This window comes from Hyaena hyaena, unplaced genomic scaffold (assembly GCF_003009895.1).
Source record: "Hyaena hyaena isolate Hyena2069 unplaced genomic scaffold, ASM300989v1 scaffold_132, whole genome shotgun sequence".
Lineage (NCBI taxonomy): Eukaryota > Metazoa > Chordata > Mammalia > Carnivora > Hyaenidae > Hyaena > Hyaena hyaena.
This window is the reverse complement of record NW_024080764.1, coordinates 2288513-2307513: the sequence shown is the minus strand read 5'-3', so window position 1 is coordinate 2307513 and position 19001 is coordinate 2288513. Positions and strand designations below refer to the sequence as shown.

The 19001-nt window shown below is 35.1% G+C and overlaps 1 protein-coding gene across 1 annotated transcript in view; it reads left to right on the top strand.

Annotated features, from left to right (window-relative positions):
* The window catches only part of ROBO2 (roundabout guidance receptor 2), a 610598-nt gene that overhangs the window by 61774 nt on the left and 529823 nt on the right, over positions 1-19001 (top strand). The window contains exon 2 of the mRNA XM_039237972.1: positions 5509-5835. Coding sequence (XP_039093903.1) covers positions 5509-5835 — 327 coding nt within the window. The remainder of the gene's footprint in view (positions 1-5508; positions 5836-19001) is intronic.

Genomic DNA, 19001 nt, shown 5'->3' with positions numbered 1-19001 from the left:
ATCACATTTTGAAAATCAAGGAAAATGTTATAGTTTGATTAGAGGCTTCCATCTGACTCATTTTATTTCAGTCAACTTTAGCAGAGGGTTTTGGAATTAGGGTAGTTGTAATGTATGTTCTTTACTTATTCTTACATCTAGGTTTTAAGAATTCTGCAGATTTTGGATTCACATCTTGAGGTCTAATTCTGTTATTGATAGTTCTTTAATTATGAGCAAGTCAGTTGACTATTTTATAGCTTACTTTCTTAGTAACATGGATGTTTACCTTTAAGACCCTGTGACTATTTTCCATTGGTTTTTTTAAAAAAAAAAAATAGATCAGGAAAGTTGAATAAAATGCTTTTATTTAAAACTTGACTGGGGCACCTGGGTGGTTCAATTGATTAAGTCTCCAACTTCAGCTCAGGTCATGATTTCACAGTTCTTGGGTTCGAGCCCTGCATCAGGCTCTGTGCTAACTCCTGTTTTGGATTCTGTCTCTCTCTCTCTCTCTCTCTCTCTCTCTCCCCCCTTCCCCTGCTCATTCTCTCTCTCTCTCTCTGTCTTTCTCTGTCTGTCTGTGTCTCTTTCTCTCTCAAAAATAACATTAAAAAAAAAAAAAAACTTGAGTATGTGATTGTCCAATTAATAATTGAAATTTAAAAAGATGTCTAGACTTGCCACAAGTAAAGGTAGAATTGCAGATAAATCTGATATTTTGCTTAGCCTATCTGTTCATATAAGGATCCTGAATAATTACATGACCCATATTAACACTGCAGTCAAAGTTGTTTTTCTTTCCCATCTGGAATCTGGAGAAAACAGTTTGGGATCCTATATAAAAGAAATATAAGTAAAAAAAGTAGAGTTATTAATGGGAAGTGACAAACAGGTACTCTAAAGCAGATCGGCAAACTTTTTCTGTAAAATATTGGCAGATATTTCCAATGTTTTAGGCCACATGAGGTCTGTTTCCTTCTTTACTTTCTTTATAATTCTTCCTCCTCTTCCTCAGTCTTCTAACAACACTAAAAAGTAAAAACATTCTTAGGGGAGGACAATGCAAAAACTGGTGAGAGCAATGCTTCTCCAACTTTGCATGCATAGGCATCCCTGACGGGGTCCTGTTTAAATGCTGATTTTGATTGTGTAGGTCTGGGGTAGGGCTGGGAGCCCTGTATTTCTGATATGCCATTGGATGTCAAAGTTCAACAGTTTTCAGGGCACGTCATGTAATATACAGCCCCCTCTACTGTTCAGCTTTGAATCCCCAGTAAGTTTGGCTGACAACTCAACTGTCTTTTTTTTGTAATGAAATAATTGGATTCGATAATGTAGAATACCTAGTAGTTTAGTAGACCTTCCTAATTTTAAAGCCCAGACCTCTTTGCAATTTTGATGAAAGCTGTGGTCCCCTCACGATTCTCCTGTTCTGCTCAAACAAGAATACCCATTTTTGTACAATTTTAAGGAGTGTACTACCTACTTAAAGCTTATCTACCTTCAGGTCACTGCTGTATTGTATAATATCTGAATTTAAGAGAGTTCAGAATTAATCCTGTTAGTTTTAATAACATCTTAAGATTTAGATATATTTCTGTCTATCTACAGGTCTCTGTCTGTCTATCTGTCCACCTATATTGTGAGCACTTTCAGCTTTATTTTATGCCCTGTTTGCTATTGCTGACCTGATGATTATATTTCAAACCAAGAATTAGAAATGAAGATAATAACCAAACTGTTGGCATGAGTGAACATGCATTCCTCTAATGTTAAGCTTGTTCACAGAGCCTTTACTATGACTTTTTAAAAATTGCTTTATTGAAATAATTTATATGCCACATAATTCACCCATTTAAAGTGTTCAATATAATAGTTTTTATTATTATCACAGAATTGTGCAACTATCACTATAATCAGTTTTAGAATATTTCATCACCTCTAAAAGATACCCCGATACCCCTTCACACCTGACTCCTATTCCCCACGCTAGATATTGACAAACCTATATTGTGTCTCTGTTTTCCTCTTCTGGACATTTTGTATAAATGGTGTCATGAAATATGTGGCTTTTTGTGATAAGCTTCTTTCACTTAGTTTAATGTTTTTAAGGTTCATCCATGTTGTAGTGTGTATAAGGACTTCATTCTTTCCTTACTGCTGAATAATATTTCCATTATGTGGATATACAACATGTATTCATCTATTCATCAGTTGATGGACATTTGGGTTCTTTCTTTTTTTGGTTATTATGACTCATGCTGTTATGAACATTACATTAGACTCCTGTACAAGTTTTTGTATAGCATTAAGGTTTCCTTTTTCTTAAGTATATCGTAGCAAATGAATTGCTGGGTCATATGTTAATTACAAAACTTTTTGAGAAAATCTAGAATATTATATAAAGTGACTGCACATTTTACTTCTTCACCAACAATGTATGGGGCTTTCAAATTTTCTACATCCCTGACGATACTTGTTATTTTACATTTTTTTTATTATTGCCATTCTTCTTTGTGTAAAGCATGTTTCACTGAGATTTTGATTGGCATTTCATAGTAGCTAATGATGTCATGAATCTTTTCATGTGCTTACTGGCCATTTTTCTGGCTTTGTTTGCATAAATCTCTATTTCAAATCCTTTGCTTATTTTAAGATTTGGTTATTTGTATTTTTATTGTGCTATGAGTTCTTTATGTATTCCAGATATAAGTCCCCTATCAGTTATATGATTTGCAAATATATTCCTTCTGATTCTGTGGGTTGTCTTTTTATTCTTCTGACTTTTTTTTCAAGCACAAATACTTAAATCCAATGAGTCCAATTTGTCTGTTGTTTGATTATTTGTGTGTGCATTTTGTGTCCAAGAAAGTTTTACCTAAGTCAAGGTCATAAAAATTTGCTGTTATAATTTCTTCTAAATGGATAATTTTACCTCTTACATTAAGATTGTAGATTTTGAAGTTTTATAACAGTGGGAATAAAATGACTAAAATAATACCCAAGTGTGATGACACCAGATTAGGTTTACATGTTATAGTGATTAATGGGTAAAATTCTCTGTATGCTTTTTTGGACATGCTGGGTTCTAGGTGTATTGCTAAGGGGTTTAGGTATTTTGCCTTTTTTTCCTTTTATGAGTCGATTATTTTATATTTTATTTAATAAGTATTTGTCTATTTCAGGTCCTTTGCAGGCCTTATCTGGGCCATCTACCAAATAAGGTGGGGGACTCTTTAATAAAGTGAAGAGCACTCTAATAACATGGATGATTGACTTGCTTAGTTTTAATAATAGAACAACTTTGACATAGGGGGGCTGCAGACAGTGCACATGACAAATTAAAGAACAAGAAAGGTATCTAAACAAGGTGATTGTAGCCTATATGGCTGTTATAAGAAAAGTAAGATTAACTGTTGTTCCATTTTAGGATCAGATTCTATGTCTCTAAAACCAGATCTTTACATTTGGGAATATGCTACTGATTTGCAAACGGTGATTAGCCATTCATATTTAAATACTTTGAGATCTTTTCTGATTGTTTCTTTTAAAAATACATCTTACTTTTTATATTCTTTAAATTCCTCGTTTGCTTTTGGGATCCAGTATTTTCAATATATATAACCTTCTTTATTGTTGTGATGCACCATGTGATTACCTGTCCATATTTAAATGCTTTGGTTTTTTTTAGTGCTATTTAAAAGAAAAAATCTGACCTTTGCACTCTTTTGCTTTAGGTTTAAGTTCCAGCACTTGTAGTGGTTAAGTTCCGTCTTGGATCTGATGAGATAACAAATGGTATTCAACAACTTTGAGAAGTTAATATTTCTCAGATTTATTTATTTTTTGAGCTGAAACGTGCTAATATTAGATGATCGGTTGGAAAATCGTAAAGCTTGTATCTAGACTATATTATGGACTCAGACATGGTTATTAATTTTTTTAAGTTTATCTATTTATTTTGAGAGAGAGAACATGAACAGGGGAAGGGCACAGAGAGAGGGAGAGAGAGAATCCCAAGCAGGCTCCGTGCTATCAGCACAGAGTCTCATCTCAGGAATCATGAGATCATAACCTGAGCTGAAATCAAGTCAGACACTTAACTGACTGAGCTACCCAGGCACCCCAACAGACATGGTTCTCTCTTTCACCATCTCTGTTAGATTTATGCACAAGAGCTGGTAAGACCATCTCACAAATAATGGCCGCTGACACCTTATTAACAAAACATTTAAAACAATACATTATGAAAAATTTTCATCTTAAAATACCAACAGGTCATTTCCTTCTATAGTTTCTACCCCTTAATGGCCCCACTTTCATTATACTTAGAAGGAAGTCATTGGTATCTACCATTTTTCCTTACTCTATGGGGATATAGCAAATTCTGCCAAGGATTATTTTATGGTATGCCTTCTGTCTTCCTTTTTTTTTTTTTTTTTTCTACTTTCAGCATCATTTCTCAAAGTCAAGTTCTTTTTATTGTTCTCTGGAATAGTTAAGTAACTTTCTCCTTTTGTCTCCATGGGTCTCTATCTTTTACACTGTGCACCAAAAATATCTTTCTAATACACAGATAGTCCTGTCACTGCGCCATCAAAATCTGTTAGCCATATAGAATGAAGATCACAATCCTTAGCCTGGTATATAAAGCCCTTTTGTCTGGGCTCCAAAACTACCTTTCACCTCCACCTGCCATATCCATTTCCTTCCTGATTATGAAATGTATATTTATGCATGTACTCTCATGTTCTCATGTTGTTTCTTCAATTTGAATGTCTTTTTCCCTTTATTTACATAGTTTTATTCTGTACAGTTCAATTTAAATGTCACCTTTTCAGGGGCATCCTTTCATTATGTTCTAGTTAGAATTAACATTTCTTTTTCCACTCTCTTCCTATAATGCATTTCTCGGACCTCCATGCAGCATATGTTTTATTTTAATATAATGATTTATACTTGAACTCCTCAGTCATATGTCTCTGAGTTCAAATCCTGCCTCAACAGCTTATTTCCTACATTACTGGGCAATTTCCTGAGCTGCTTCCTTATCTGTTAAATTGTGTTAATATTTATACATTACTTATGGGTCTCTTTTTAGGCTACGTCTGATGACCCAATGCAAGCATGATACACTGCATTGTATATTCTAGATACTTGCCCGCTTGGCTTTGTCCCCCATTAGAATGTAATCACTTCAAGGGCAGGGGATTAATCTTACTCATCTTAGCACCCAAAAGAAAATCTCGTATTCTCTTTCACTTTTGCTTGTCACGATTCATGGAACATTTAAGCCTAACTTATTAGAATTAACATATTAATTCATTGATATGTTATCACATCCCACAAAGGAGTTGGGATGACTTAGGAGATGCATCAAGAACCAAAGAATGAGACGTAAATAAAATAGTAATAAGTGCATTTTGAATACTTGGAGATTCAGTTCCACCAATGTGAACCTAAGCCAAACAACATCTATAGATAAGGAAATGTTAATGCTTGTCTTCCTTCTGTTCTGTTTTGTAGGATCTCGTCTTCGCCAGGAAGACTTCCCCCCACGGATAGTGGAGCACCCTTCAGACGTCATTGTCTCTAAGGGAGAGCCCACCACTTTGAACTGTAAGGCAGAGGGCCGGCCAACGCCCACCATTGAGTGGTACAAAGATGGTGAGCGCGTGGAGACTGATAAGGATGATCCCCGGTCTCACAGGATGCTTCTGCCCAGCGGATCCTTATTCTTCTTGCGCATCGTGCACGGGCGCAGAAGCAAGCCTGATGAAGGAAGCTACGTTTGTGTTGCAAGGAACTATCTCGGTGAAGCAGTGAGTCGAAATGCATCTCTGGAAGTGGCATGTAAGTAAACATGATGAATCTCTAAGTGGCACGCACTTTAACTTTGATTTGTTTTTAGGTAGCTTTGATTTGTCCCTGTGGGTATTTAATACCGAAAGAAGAAAATAGTCAACGCGCTATGGATAATTTTACTTTGCGTTCTCCAAAGAAAGCTGGTCAAAATAATGTCAAGCTATGGTACTGAAGTAAATTTATTTATATTGAAGCAAGGTGGAAATTATGCTTTTACATTAGAGCAAAGTGGCAAAGGTGCTGGTCATATTTAAAATTTGAATTATTAATGAGAGATATAATCAAGTATTAAAGTCAGCTATTTTAAAATGAAAAGTTTCGGTGTAACATGGTATCAAGTATAGGGCATAAATTCAGTATTTTATAACTATTTCTGTTACTTATCTATATATAACATATGTTATGTTATGTTGTTATATATTTATTATATTATATTATATTATATTATATTATATTATATTATATTATATTATATTATATGTTAGTGTTTCTAAATCTAACCTTTAATGAATCATTACCCTAGGTGTTTCGGGGAGAATTCAGGAACAATACCAGCAACTCTATTTATTTATTTTTTCTACCAACAAAACTCATCAGAGAAGAAATCTGATTTTTATAGGAACAAAATGTTTATACATGGAAGGGTCTTGCTCAGTCTTGGTAGTCAGCAATAGTTAAGGACTTGACGCCACCTCTGGCATTTAAAATATATATAAAACATATATATATATATATATGTGTGTGTGTGTGTGTGTGTGTATGTATAAACTTTCATGTGTGTGTATATAAACACACACATATATGTGCATATACATCATCAGGTAGCCCAAATAGCACTAGTAAATCAAGATGTCAATGCTTTGCATCTATTTGAACATTGACTTCATAACTTCATGCATTGTTTCCCAGAATATTTTAAAATGTATGATAGATTTGTTTTTTTGGTGTATAGGTAAGGATAAAGTTTGTGTCATAATTTAAACAGTACCATAAAACTTTGATATTAGCTGGTCTGTGGAAAGATTTTTTTTTTCTGGAATTGATCATTAATAAGATAGTAACAATTGGATATAAAAAGTTTGCACTATTCAACTTTTCTGGTGGTACCAGTGGGTCTTCATAGATAAGAAAATTGATATATTTCAAGATGCATGAGACTTATTTATATAGCTAGAAAGGGAGTGCTAAATAATAGCTCAGTGTCTCATGTCTGTAGTTAAACTTGGTGGTTGTACTCACACGCTACATGGTGTCACACTGGATTGTAAAACTTGTGTATATGTATGTTGCAACTCTCAGCAATATATCAGCTTTACACAGGAAGGCATCTTTTAGTAAACAAAATCATTTCTTCACACCAAGTATTTCTTCTTCAGCTACCTCGATGAAAGCTTTTGTTCTTAAGTGTCTGAACTTTTGATTTATAGTTTGTCCCAGGAAATCTGAAAAACACTAATGCTTGAAATGTGTATTTCCTATAGGAAATGATGAGAAGAATTCTAAAACCCAAATTTGTTGTGTGAAATACTTGGAGATAGGAGCATTAGAACCTTAGCTAGCAATGCAGTTTTGCACAAGGTACCAGGTAATTTCATTTTTATGATCTACTTCAAAAAACAGTTAAGTTAAATACAGTTAGGTGAGATTTGAAATGTACACACACAAAAAAAAAAACCCTCAAAAATAAATTTCCTGACTCTTATGTTTTTATTTCAAAATGTCTGATTCCTGGAACTTTTCAAACATATTGAAATATTTCAATGTTGAGTTCCATTGATTTTCCCCCCCACCAGCTCCCTATATGAGATATTACAGGTATTTTTCTCCCATTTTATAGAGAAAATGAAGCCCATGATGGTTAAGTGATGAAGACTCAGACAATAAGTTAATGGAAATTTGAAGACCAAATCCTGATTATTCTAATTTTTAGTTTTAGGGAGTTTTGCCATATTTGGGAAAACATTCTAATTGAAATTTGGCCTACTCCATAAATAGCAATTAAGAATTTTTAATTAAAATGCTTTTTATTTTATCTACTCAGCAACAAATGTCTATTTTTAATCTTCAACTAATTTTTTTTAAAATTAAAGTTTATCCAAATTGCCAGACACTTCATTGTTGGGCAGCTATGAACATTGTTTTCCCCTGAACCTTAAGCTTTGATAAAATTCTTCCCAACATGCTTACATCTTGTATTTTTATTTAACCTAAACATTGCTCACTTTCCTACTTGCATCATTAATAATGAATCAAACTTGTTTTAGGAGGAAAAATTTAAACCATGCTTTTCTTCTTGTGTAGTGTGACAGTCGCACTTTTTATTTTTAAATCAATGAGCTTTGAGAAATTCTAAAAATATGTTTTGACCTAGAGAGGAAAACAAGAAGGCTTCTAAATTGGATTTAGCCAGTGAATAAAATTCTTTCTTCTAATGCCGTGTCAACAGTTCATGCCATTTGAGGCAACACAAGATCCAATAATACCCATTTATATGCTACTCATCTCTTTCACATTAGATCATCAGTCATCTCTCTTTCCTTATGTGTTTCATAAAATGTATTAATATGGAAATTTGGATCAAAGCATTGCGGTTTTTCAGTATTATTTGTTACCAAGGTATATATTTTTTTAAATAAAATGATAGAACAATAGTGATAGATTAGATAAATGTTCGGGCTTCATAATTTAGAACACTTAACATAAATGCTCAAGTATGACACACCTCTTTTCCATCCAGTGAAGAAAAGAATGGAAGCCTAGCAATGCTGTGTATTTGGAGAACTGTAGGAAGCTTGAAAGGTTGGTGGGCACTGTATGTTGGAAAAGTAGATGTTTTTTGTTATGTAAAAGGAGTCTTTGAAAGAGAATCGAAAACTTGGTTATAGGGATGATGATTGAAGTCAGAGACGAGTCAAGGAGTTGTCAAATAATTCAGAAAAGAGTATATATTAGATTTTGAAATGAAAATAGCAGTGATGATTGAAAGAAGCAAATAGTTTGAATCATATTTACATATTGTAAGTCATATCACTTTATGGTCAGTTTAGGGATTCAGGGGATAAGGGTTGATTCCCAGTGGTTGTTTCTTCGGTTTTGTGTTTGTGTTTGTTTTTGTCGAGTGACTAAGGCTATAGAGCTACATCCATAAGGGTAGCAGGTACAGGAGGAATAACTGCAATGCGGACAGGAGATTGAGGTCAGCTTTGGCTGTGTTGTTTGACATACCAGTGAGACCTCAACGTAAAAATATCTCATGTTCCATTAAAAAGAGAACTTCTAGAATTAAGAAGAGAGGTCTTTACCACACAGAGGGTAAAGTGATTGAGAGTAGAAAAAGATGTAGACCTGATTGCCCAGGCAGACTGTGGGCAGGGAATGGTTAATAAGGGCTGAGATCACCCCTGTTGCCCGGAACCCCAATATCTAATGGTGGGCAAAGGAGAAGAAGTAATGGATCAGGAGCTGTTGAGACGTATCAGGGTGATGACATACGGGGAATGAAGTGACAAGAAGAACAAGGAAATAATTTTAAGAAAGAAAAAGTGTTTTACAGTGCAAATGACCCATGATGGTTAAATAAAAAAGTACTTGTGGGCTCTAGGAGCAGAAAGAGAACATGGCAGCGGAAGAATGAATAAGGAGTGGAATTAGAGTGGCGAATGCTGCCATTCTCCCAAGAATTTTCCTCTGAATGGAGTGCAAAGGAACTAGAGCAAGATACCCAGATCTCTGCACTATTGCCATTTGGGGTTGGAGAATTCTTTGTTGGGGGGGCTGTGCTCTGCATTGCAGGATGTTTAGCGGCACCTCTGGCCTTTGCCCAGGAGAGGCCAATAAGACTTGCCCCCCCAACCCCAGCAGTAACAACCAAAAATGGCTCTGGACTTTCAAATGTCCCCTGGGGAGGGGTCAGAATCAGTTGAGAATCACTGACTTCTGGTATCTAGGTGATTAAGAGTGTATGGATAGGTAGCAAACAAACTTGTTACAACTTTTACTGTGAAATGATTATTGATTAAAAATATGGAAATTTTTTGTCCTCTCCTTGCTTCACCTTGATTTTCATTTTTAATTAAAAAAAAATCTTGGTTTCTGATGTCAGGTGAAGTGTGCAATTATATTGATAACCATCTATCTTGGCAGGCTGTAGAGAAGTCAGCCCGTTCTTTACCATACTGGACATATTCTCTTTTTTGTTTTCCTTTAATACAAACTACAGTTTTATGTAATAGAATAATGCAGTGGAGGAAAAAAAAAAACATTCAAGAGGACATCATTGATATGGAGTGTCAAATCCCATACCTCATATTTGTTTTCTCCCTCTTAGTTTGAAAAGAAAAAAAAAAAAAAAGCAACCCAGAAAGTACTTTTCAAATCATTTGAACTTAAGAAAGGTCTTTAGGTGAAAGCAATTTTTAGATATTTAGAAAACAGAATTGCAGATTCCCACCCAAGCACCTGTCACCAAAGGTGTTAATATGCAGTTTTCCAATGAGACCGAGAGAGCGGAGGTATAGCTAGGACAGATAGGGTTGCAGTTTGAACACCATTCTCCCTGTGTTTGGAGTAGAAGGGGCACAGAGGTCCTTGCACGTTCTACGGCTGCCTGTGATAGAGCCTGAGTCAGTGGTAACCCCGAGAGATAGCAGCTGTAGCCCCAGGTGGTAAATATATGACAGCTGCTTGATCTATCGACCAGGGTAAGAGGGGGTTCTGGCCTAAATGAAAATTCATGAAAAATTGATGAAGTCCCCAGATTATGTTTTCTGTTTCCTTTTCTCAGCACTATGCCACTGCAGAGAGGGGAGATTAAATGAGGTGCTGAACGCTTTAGTGGCAAGGAGGTTGTGGTTCAAAGGTCAGGGGTCACGTAGAAACCGATCTTTTTTTTTTTTTTTGCTTTCCTTACTTCTCAAGCAAAACACAAAAACTTTTCACATTAGCTATGATAGACTTTTGCTTTGATAAAAATAAAATGGCAAAATATTTAAAAGTTAGCTTTTGATGCAACTACAAAAGAGAGAACAGATGCGATTCATAATTTAGTTGGGGAACTAGAAATAGATTGAATTCCATGACTGTGGGTTGATTTCTTTCTCTTCTTTCTTTCTTTTTTCCCTTCTTTTCCTTCTTTCTTTCATTCCTTCTTTCTTTCTGGTTCTGTGTATCAAGACTCATGCTGCAAGAAAGTCATTTAGAGAAGGAAAAGGTCTTGCATTATTTATAGGTCACAGATTGCTAGAATAGCGAAGCTGTGGAACACTCTGCAAACATAATGATCCTGTTTGCTTTAAATCCACAACTAAATTGATGTTTTATCTGTACAAGGAAGAGAGGTTAAAGAAGTAGACTGACTTTAGTAATAGAGGTCACAGGTAGCATTAACAATGAACATAAGGTAAATTGTTTCTTGATATTTTCAAGTTGATAAATTTGTGGCTATTTTTCTTTTTCTTTCATTTTATTTTGTCTGTAAATGAATGTTAGACAGCCAAATTACCTTGATATTCCATAAAGACACAAAAGAGATTAAATTTCAAAAAACTGTTGAACCATGGAGAACTTTTTTTAAAAATTGCTTTATTGAGATATAATTCACTTACCATACAATCTACCATTAAAAGTATACAATTCATTGATTTTCAGTACATTGACAGAGTTGCCCGGCCCACACCACAATTTAATTTAGAACATTTTCATCGCTCCTGAAGGAGAAACTCTATACCCATTAGCAGTCAATCCCCATTCCTCTCAAACCCTCCCACCTCAGTCCTGAGCAAACACTAATCTACTTTCCATCTCTATACATTTGCCTGGCTGGACATTTCGTATATCGTGGAATTATATAGAGTATATGGTTTTTGTGACTAACTTCTTTTCCTTGATAGAATGTTTTCAAGGATTATCCTTGTTGTGACATGTATCAGAATTGTGTTCCTTTATATTGCTGAATAATTACTCTACAGCACGGATATACCCCATTTTATCCAACCACTCATTGGCCGATATGCATTTGGATTGTCTTCACTTTTAATCTGTTATAAATAATGCTGCTATGAACATTCTTGAGTAAGTTTTTGTGTAGAAATTTGGTTTCATTTGGGTATTATTCTCTTGGGTATATACCTAATGATAGAACTGCTGAGTCATAATGGCTGGTTAATCTGTGTCACTTTTTGAGGAACTTCATGTAACTTTGAAGTTATCACACCATAACTTTCCTAAAAGAAATAAACATACAAACAAACCTATCCCTTTAAAGGGGTAAGACACAGTGAGTCAATCTGGAACTGATATTCATAGATTTGGACCATAAAGAATATAGGTACAACTGTTTTTTTTTTTTTTTTTTTTTTCATGATTTTTCTATTTGTATTTGTACAAATTTTAGGAGAGATTTCAGATTTTTGGGGGGTTAGGAAGGATTAACAGTGAAAAATGCTCATAGCCCAAGGAACATGGGCCATGTTGTGGGCTGAATTGTGTTCCCCCCAAATTTATATGCTGAAGCTCTAACCCTTAGTACCTCCAATTGTGAGTTTACTTGGAGGTAGAGCCATTAGACTGGTGAGTTAGAATGCAGCCACTAGGTTAGATCCTAATTCAGTCAGACTTGTATCCTCATAAGAGGAAATTTGGACATGTGGACAGACACCAGGGATACAAGTGCAGAAAGCAAATACCATGTGAGGACACAGCAAGAAGGGGGAGGCCAGGGAGGGAGACCTCAGAAGAAACTGAAACTTACAAAACCTTGATCTTGGACTTCTAGGACTATGAGAAAATAAATTTCTGTTGTTTAAACCACCCAATCTTATGGCAGCTATTGCAAATTAATACAGGCTATTAAGTTGGCTATTAATCTTAAAACAAGAATAATCCCTTTTAATAGAGAGTATTAAGAAGAAATTAGTGTTGAGAATCAGTTATTGTTTCCATTCTATAGATTTTGTTCAGCCCTGCATCCACAGTGCTTATCTGAGGCTGTTTTAAAAGAAATCTGTAAACTTAATTCACTGTATTTTAAGCCATGAGTGTGTAGGCATCTATCAATCTAAAATATCTTTAACCAGGGACCCCTGGCTGGCTCAGTTAGTAGAGCCTATGACTCTTCATCTTGGAGTTGTAAGTTTGAGCCCCACATTGGGTGTTGAGATTACTTAAAAATAAAAAAAAATAAATCTTAAAAAATATATCTTCAACTAGAAACAAAAGACAAAGTAGCAAATATTTTGATATCAGAAAACAGATGTTTGTGGAATTTGTGTGTGTGCACATGCATACATCTGTGTTATTTTGGGCTGTTCTGTGTGTGTACCTTTTAATTTTTTGAAACTCCATCAAATTCTTTCAGATACATGATGTTTCCTTAATCTTCATAAGTGAAGGTGTGAAATTGCTGCTCCTGGGGAATGTTTGAATTCATGGTCTATTTAAATAGGTATAATGCTATATTTTGATATCAGGTTTCTGTTGGTTGAATTGACTGCATGCAACCCTCTTTGGTACACGTCTCAGGTTGCTGTTCACTCAGATTAGCATGAGTTAACCCTGACTCCAGGGAAAGCACATAAATGAAGTAAAATCTTCATTTCCTTTGCCTTTCTCAAAAGATTATTTCTGAAACAGTATTGTCCTGAGCTCTGCAAACATGTAAATACTGTCCATGGAATGACAGGCAGAACTGTTCCAAATGATGGGTCGGTATAAAACATGCTCTGGTTAGTGCTTGATTTTAACTGCAGCAAACTTTTTCAGATGTAGCTAAGAAAAGAAATATTCCAGGTTTTGGATATTGGATGGTTTCCCACCTATAAGCCTTCAATTGACTAGATTTTGATTGGTGTGTAAATAAAAGTTGATTTTTAATAAAAGTAGATATGGTTGGCATTATACTTAGAAAGTGTACTTTGGGGCTGCAACTTTGTAAGTGTTTCTCTCAAGATTTGTGTTGCAGCAGAATGGTGGGTCTCCAGTTTTCTTCTTTAGATTGAATTTGTTACTGATATGTCTAATACGTGTGTTTCCATTTGCAAGCAGCCTCCACAAGATTTCTATCTTTTCATGAAGGAGATTGTACTTCTTTCATGCATGAGTCAGTATATATGGTGAGCTCTTTATAAGAGGATAGAAGTAAAAACAGTAGGTGGGATTTTATTCAGCTCTGCAATTTCTTCTTGTGGCAAGTGGTGGCTTCATGGCCAAAGGATGAGGTTCTATTGTAGAATTGATATAATATTTTACTCTGTATCATTGGAATTGGGTTTTCTCCTTAAGTGATTTTCAAAAACAAAACAAAAAACAAACAAAAACAAAAACCACTCCCAACTACCAATTAAAAAAAAAATTAGGAGATATTTATACGCTTTTGGCAATTGAGTATATGTTTTAAAAGAAATAATTTGGGCTCCTGCTTGGGGTGATTTCTGATAACTCTCTAAGGTTCCCCAGCACTACCTTCCTGGAGCTGCTCAGACATCAGTAGGTTAGTGTTTCTGGGCCTTGGGTAGAAATGAAGCAAGGATTGTAAGGGAGGCAAGTGCTTTGATGATGTGACAGACGGACTGATGTATAGGCCCAGACCCCGGTGAATCCCAACAGGTTTTTTGGTATGTTTATTCTGTTTCTGCAGAAAAGCTACCATTTGTAATCATGTATTCACTGATTAATCTAAACCTGCTGTACAACTGATCCTCAGAAGACTAACAAACAAGGTTGTCAACCTGGATTATAGGCTCTAAAAGTCTGATTGGCTGTTTGTCTTTGGCCCATTGGGTAGTATCTCAAGTAAAGACTGGGAATTGAACTTACATCTTACATTAGCATGCAAGGAGAGAAGGACTTTTTTTTTTTTATCGTCTATAATGTTTTTTCCTGACAATCAGGCCATTTCCTAGTTATACAAGTATTTATAAAGGCAATCATTATGTTTTTTTATGTGGTTATCTAACATCTAAGTCTGTACCAAGATTTTATAACAAACTTTATAGTTTATAAATGGAAACATAATGTGGCTATTTTATTTTCATAACAGAAGTCATATTTAATATAAACCATTTTATATATATCAGCTGGCCTCATTTTCCTCTTCCTTGTTTTCTCTGCTTATGCACATTGAATGAGCACATTCAGTGTTTTACCTTAAGTCATTTAAAAAAAATCTTTATTGGGTTTCCTAGTTGTTAGGAATTGAAAGTGGGTTAAGAGATTCATGTCCTCATTGGTGCTTGTGTTACTAGTGAGAGGGCTGGGCAACCTCATCAAGTGACCCTCCACTGAGGTGTAGGGTAAGGGCCTTCTGACAGAGCATGTCACTGGAGGTCAAAGTGGCACTGAATGCTTCTGAATGAATATGGATACAAGTAGCCTTTGGAAACTGGAGAGAAGTATAAAAACAAAGACCTGAGGCTGTACTTGGTCAGTTTGGGAGAAAATGTGTATATGTTGATTGGGAAAATGGATATAGGGGAATAGAGGGAGATAATTTAAATAGGGAAATAGAGATTGGTAATGAGTCAACAAACTAAGGCACTTACTACGTTTTCCTTGAAGACCTAAGGGAGCCCTTTAGTATTTTTGATTAAGGAGTGTTACTTGGAAGTGTTGTATGAAGGAGATTTGTTAAACACAACGTGTGTTGGATGGGAGCATGGGGTTTCATAGATGGGGAATTTTCTGCATGTTAAGGTACAGTAGGTTGAGGGTTGAGTTAAGCTGATGATTTAAGTTGATATCAGAAAAAGGAATGATGGTTTTGCAAAAGAGAACTGATAAGAATTTAAGTCATGAATATGGGCTCATGGGATGATATAAATTCAGTTTGCTATACTTTTGTACAGTACTAACTGCTAAGTACTCAGCTAGGTATTGAGGATTCAAACACTTAGAACAAGAGTTGTTTAATGTGTATATAGTTTCATTGTCACAAGATGAAAAAGACCTGCAGATCTGTTACACAACCAATGTGAACATTCTTATCACTACTGAACTGTATACTTAACACGGTTAACATAGTATACTTTATATTATGTATTTTTTTAAAAACTTCAGTGGAAAACAACAGCAATAAAACAGAGCTAGATGAGACTCATGATGTCGAAGTATGTTAACACCTTGATACAAAATGTGGTACGTCCTCTGAAGGGACTCAGAGGAAGAAGGGGTTGATTCTGCTAAGAGAACTGTGGAAGACATGGAATGCTTTCTCTTGGTAGAAAATGAAGAATACTAATTGCTACTGCTTACTAAATGGCAGGCTTCTTTTTTTTAATGTTTTATACTTATGATTTATAAATTCTCAAAATAACCCTGTTATTTGCTCTCTATTATAGCCGAGGTCCAAATAGTTAACTCCTAATTTTTAACACAGCAATAAGAGTCAGGATTTGAACTCAGGCAACCTTCCTCTATAGTCTTCTTTGTTAACCACTAAGGTAGGACTCCTCCTTGATTCTTTTAAACACACAAAATCTTTCAATGCGTAGAGGAAATCATTAGCCTTTGTTTTATTTTCCTCGTATAGTTTTCTGATCATATAGGTACAATGAGAATATTGACTAGGTGAGGTCTAAAGCTTTGTTTTGGTGTTAAAATTCTGAGATTCATGGGATATTAAAGAAAAGAAACAATAAAAAGGGTAATCTTTTCTTTCTTTTTATTTAGTTATATATTGACATTTGAGAGCTCATTAGTTTATTCCAGTAATTTGATTTTCTCCGTACAGTTCCTAGTTGTCAAATATCAGTATCAGGAAGATCCATCACTTTCAGTTCTTATTGACATGTTTGCAGGCCAAAGCAGCTTGAAGATTAAGAATCCAATTTATAAGATGAGCCATCTATCATTTAATATCTAAAGATAACTTGACTAAGGTTTATAGAAAACAGGGCATTATAATAGCAATGATACCTTTATAATATTTTCTAGATTCTTGAGAATTATTAACATATTGACATGCATGATCTCATAGACATTTGCTGACTTTGATAGTTTCTAAGTCCAGTATGTAGTATCAGTAACATTGATCAATTTGACTTTCAAATTAACTGTTTTTAATTTTAAAATGAATTAAAAAGAGGAAAGATAGTGTTTTCAATAAGTGATATTGGAGCAATTGGATGTCCATAGGCAAACAAGAAGAAAAAATCCACCCCAAACCCTCAACTTAAGCCACATACATTATACAAAAATGAATTAAAAATGGATCATAGATTTAAATATAAAGTATTAAACTGTAACATTTTTAGAAGGTATGATAAACCCATTGGTGTCTAGGGCTTGGTGAGGAGTTCTTAGACATGATGCCATTGTACAAACCAAAAAACTAAATGTGACTTCATTAAAATGAGAAACATTTATTCTCTGAAACATCCTGTTAAGAGGATAAAGAGATAAGTAATACACTGGGGGAACATATTTGTAAATAACATATATCTTAATGTATATCTGATAAAAGACTCCTATCTAGAATGTGTAACTATCTCTTAAAACAACATTTTTTCTTTTTTGTTTTGTTTCTGTTTTTGGTCATTTCAAGTTTTTATTTAAATTTCAGTTAGTTAACATATAGCGTAATATTAGTTTCAGGTATAGGATTCAGTGATTCACCACTTTCATGTAACACCCCGTGTTCATCACCAGCGCCCTCCTTGATACCCATCACCCATTTGGGCATGGAGGAGAGCACTTGTTGGGATGAGCACTGGGAGTTATATGGAAACCAAGTGGACAATAAGGTACAATAAAAAAAAAATACCCACTACCTGTTTAACCTGTCCCTCTTCCCATCTCCCCTCTGGTAACCATCAGTGTGTTCTCTATAGTTAAGAGTCTTTTTTTGTTTTGTTTTGACTCTCTTTTTTCCCCTCCAATGTTCATCTGTATCATTTCTTAAACTCTACATATGCTTAAAATCATACGATACTTGTCTTTCTCTGATCTTTAAACTCAACATTCACTGAAACAATCCAATTAGAAAATGAGCATAAGACATGAAGAGATGTTAGGGCACCTGGGTGGCTCAGCTAGTTGAGAGTCCGACTACGGCTCAGGTCATGATCTTGTGGTTTGTGGGCTCAAGCCCCTGACAACTCACAGCCTAAAGCCTGCTTTGGATTCTGTGTCTCCCTCTTTCTCTGTCCCTCCCCCACTCATGCTCTGTCTTGTTCTATCTCTCAAAAATAAATAAATTAAAAAAAAAGACATGAAGAGATGTTTCACCAAAAAAGATTTATGGATGGTAAACAAGCACATGAAGAGACTAGTTAAACGTCATTAGTCTTAGGGGAATGCACATTAAGAATGGGGTGAGATATCACTATATAACCTTAGTTAAAATAAAAACTTAAATAAATAATAAAGTAAAAATAAAATTGTGACATTGGCAAATTCTGATGGGGTAGCAGAGAAACTGGATCTCATACATTACCGACACAAATGTAAAATTGTACAGCCATTTTGGAAAATAAGTTGGCAGTTTCTTTAGACACCAACCATACACTTACTATACAGTCGCACACCTGGGCACTTACCTAAGAGAAATGAAAACTTGTATCTGCACAAAAACCTATACACAATTTTTAATGGCAATTTAATTTACAATGGAAACAACTGAAATGTCCCTCAATAGGTGAATGGTTAAACAAAGCATCCATACCATGGAATATGACTCAATGGTTAAACAAAGCATCCATACCATGGAATACGACTCAGCAATAAAAAAGAATGAATTATTGATACAATGTGTTGGGTGAATCTCAAGGGAATTATGCTGAGTGGAAAAGGCCATTTTAAAAGGTCACATACTGTATGATTTCATTTATATAACCTTTTCAAAATGACAAAATTATAGTGATAGAAAATAAATTAGGGGTTGCCAAGTCCCTAGGGATGATGGGCAATAGAGGCATGGGTGTGACCAGGAAGGGAGAGCAAGTGGGTGATCTTTGTGGCAATGAGATAGTTGTATATCTCTTGATTGTGATGGTGGTTACACAAATGTGTACATGTGATAAAATGACATAGAACACACGCGCGCACACACACACACACACACACACACACACACAGACACGTTGTACCAAGGTCAAGTGCCTAGTTTTAGTATTGGAGTCTCTCATTATATAAGATCTAACAATTGTGGGGGAAACTGGGCG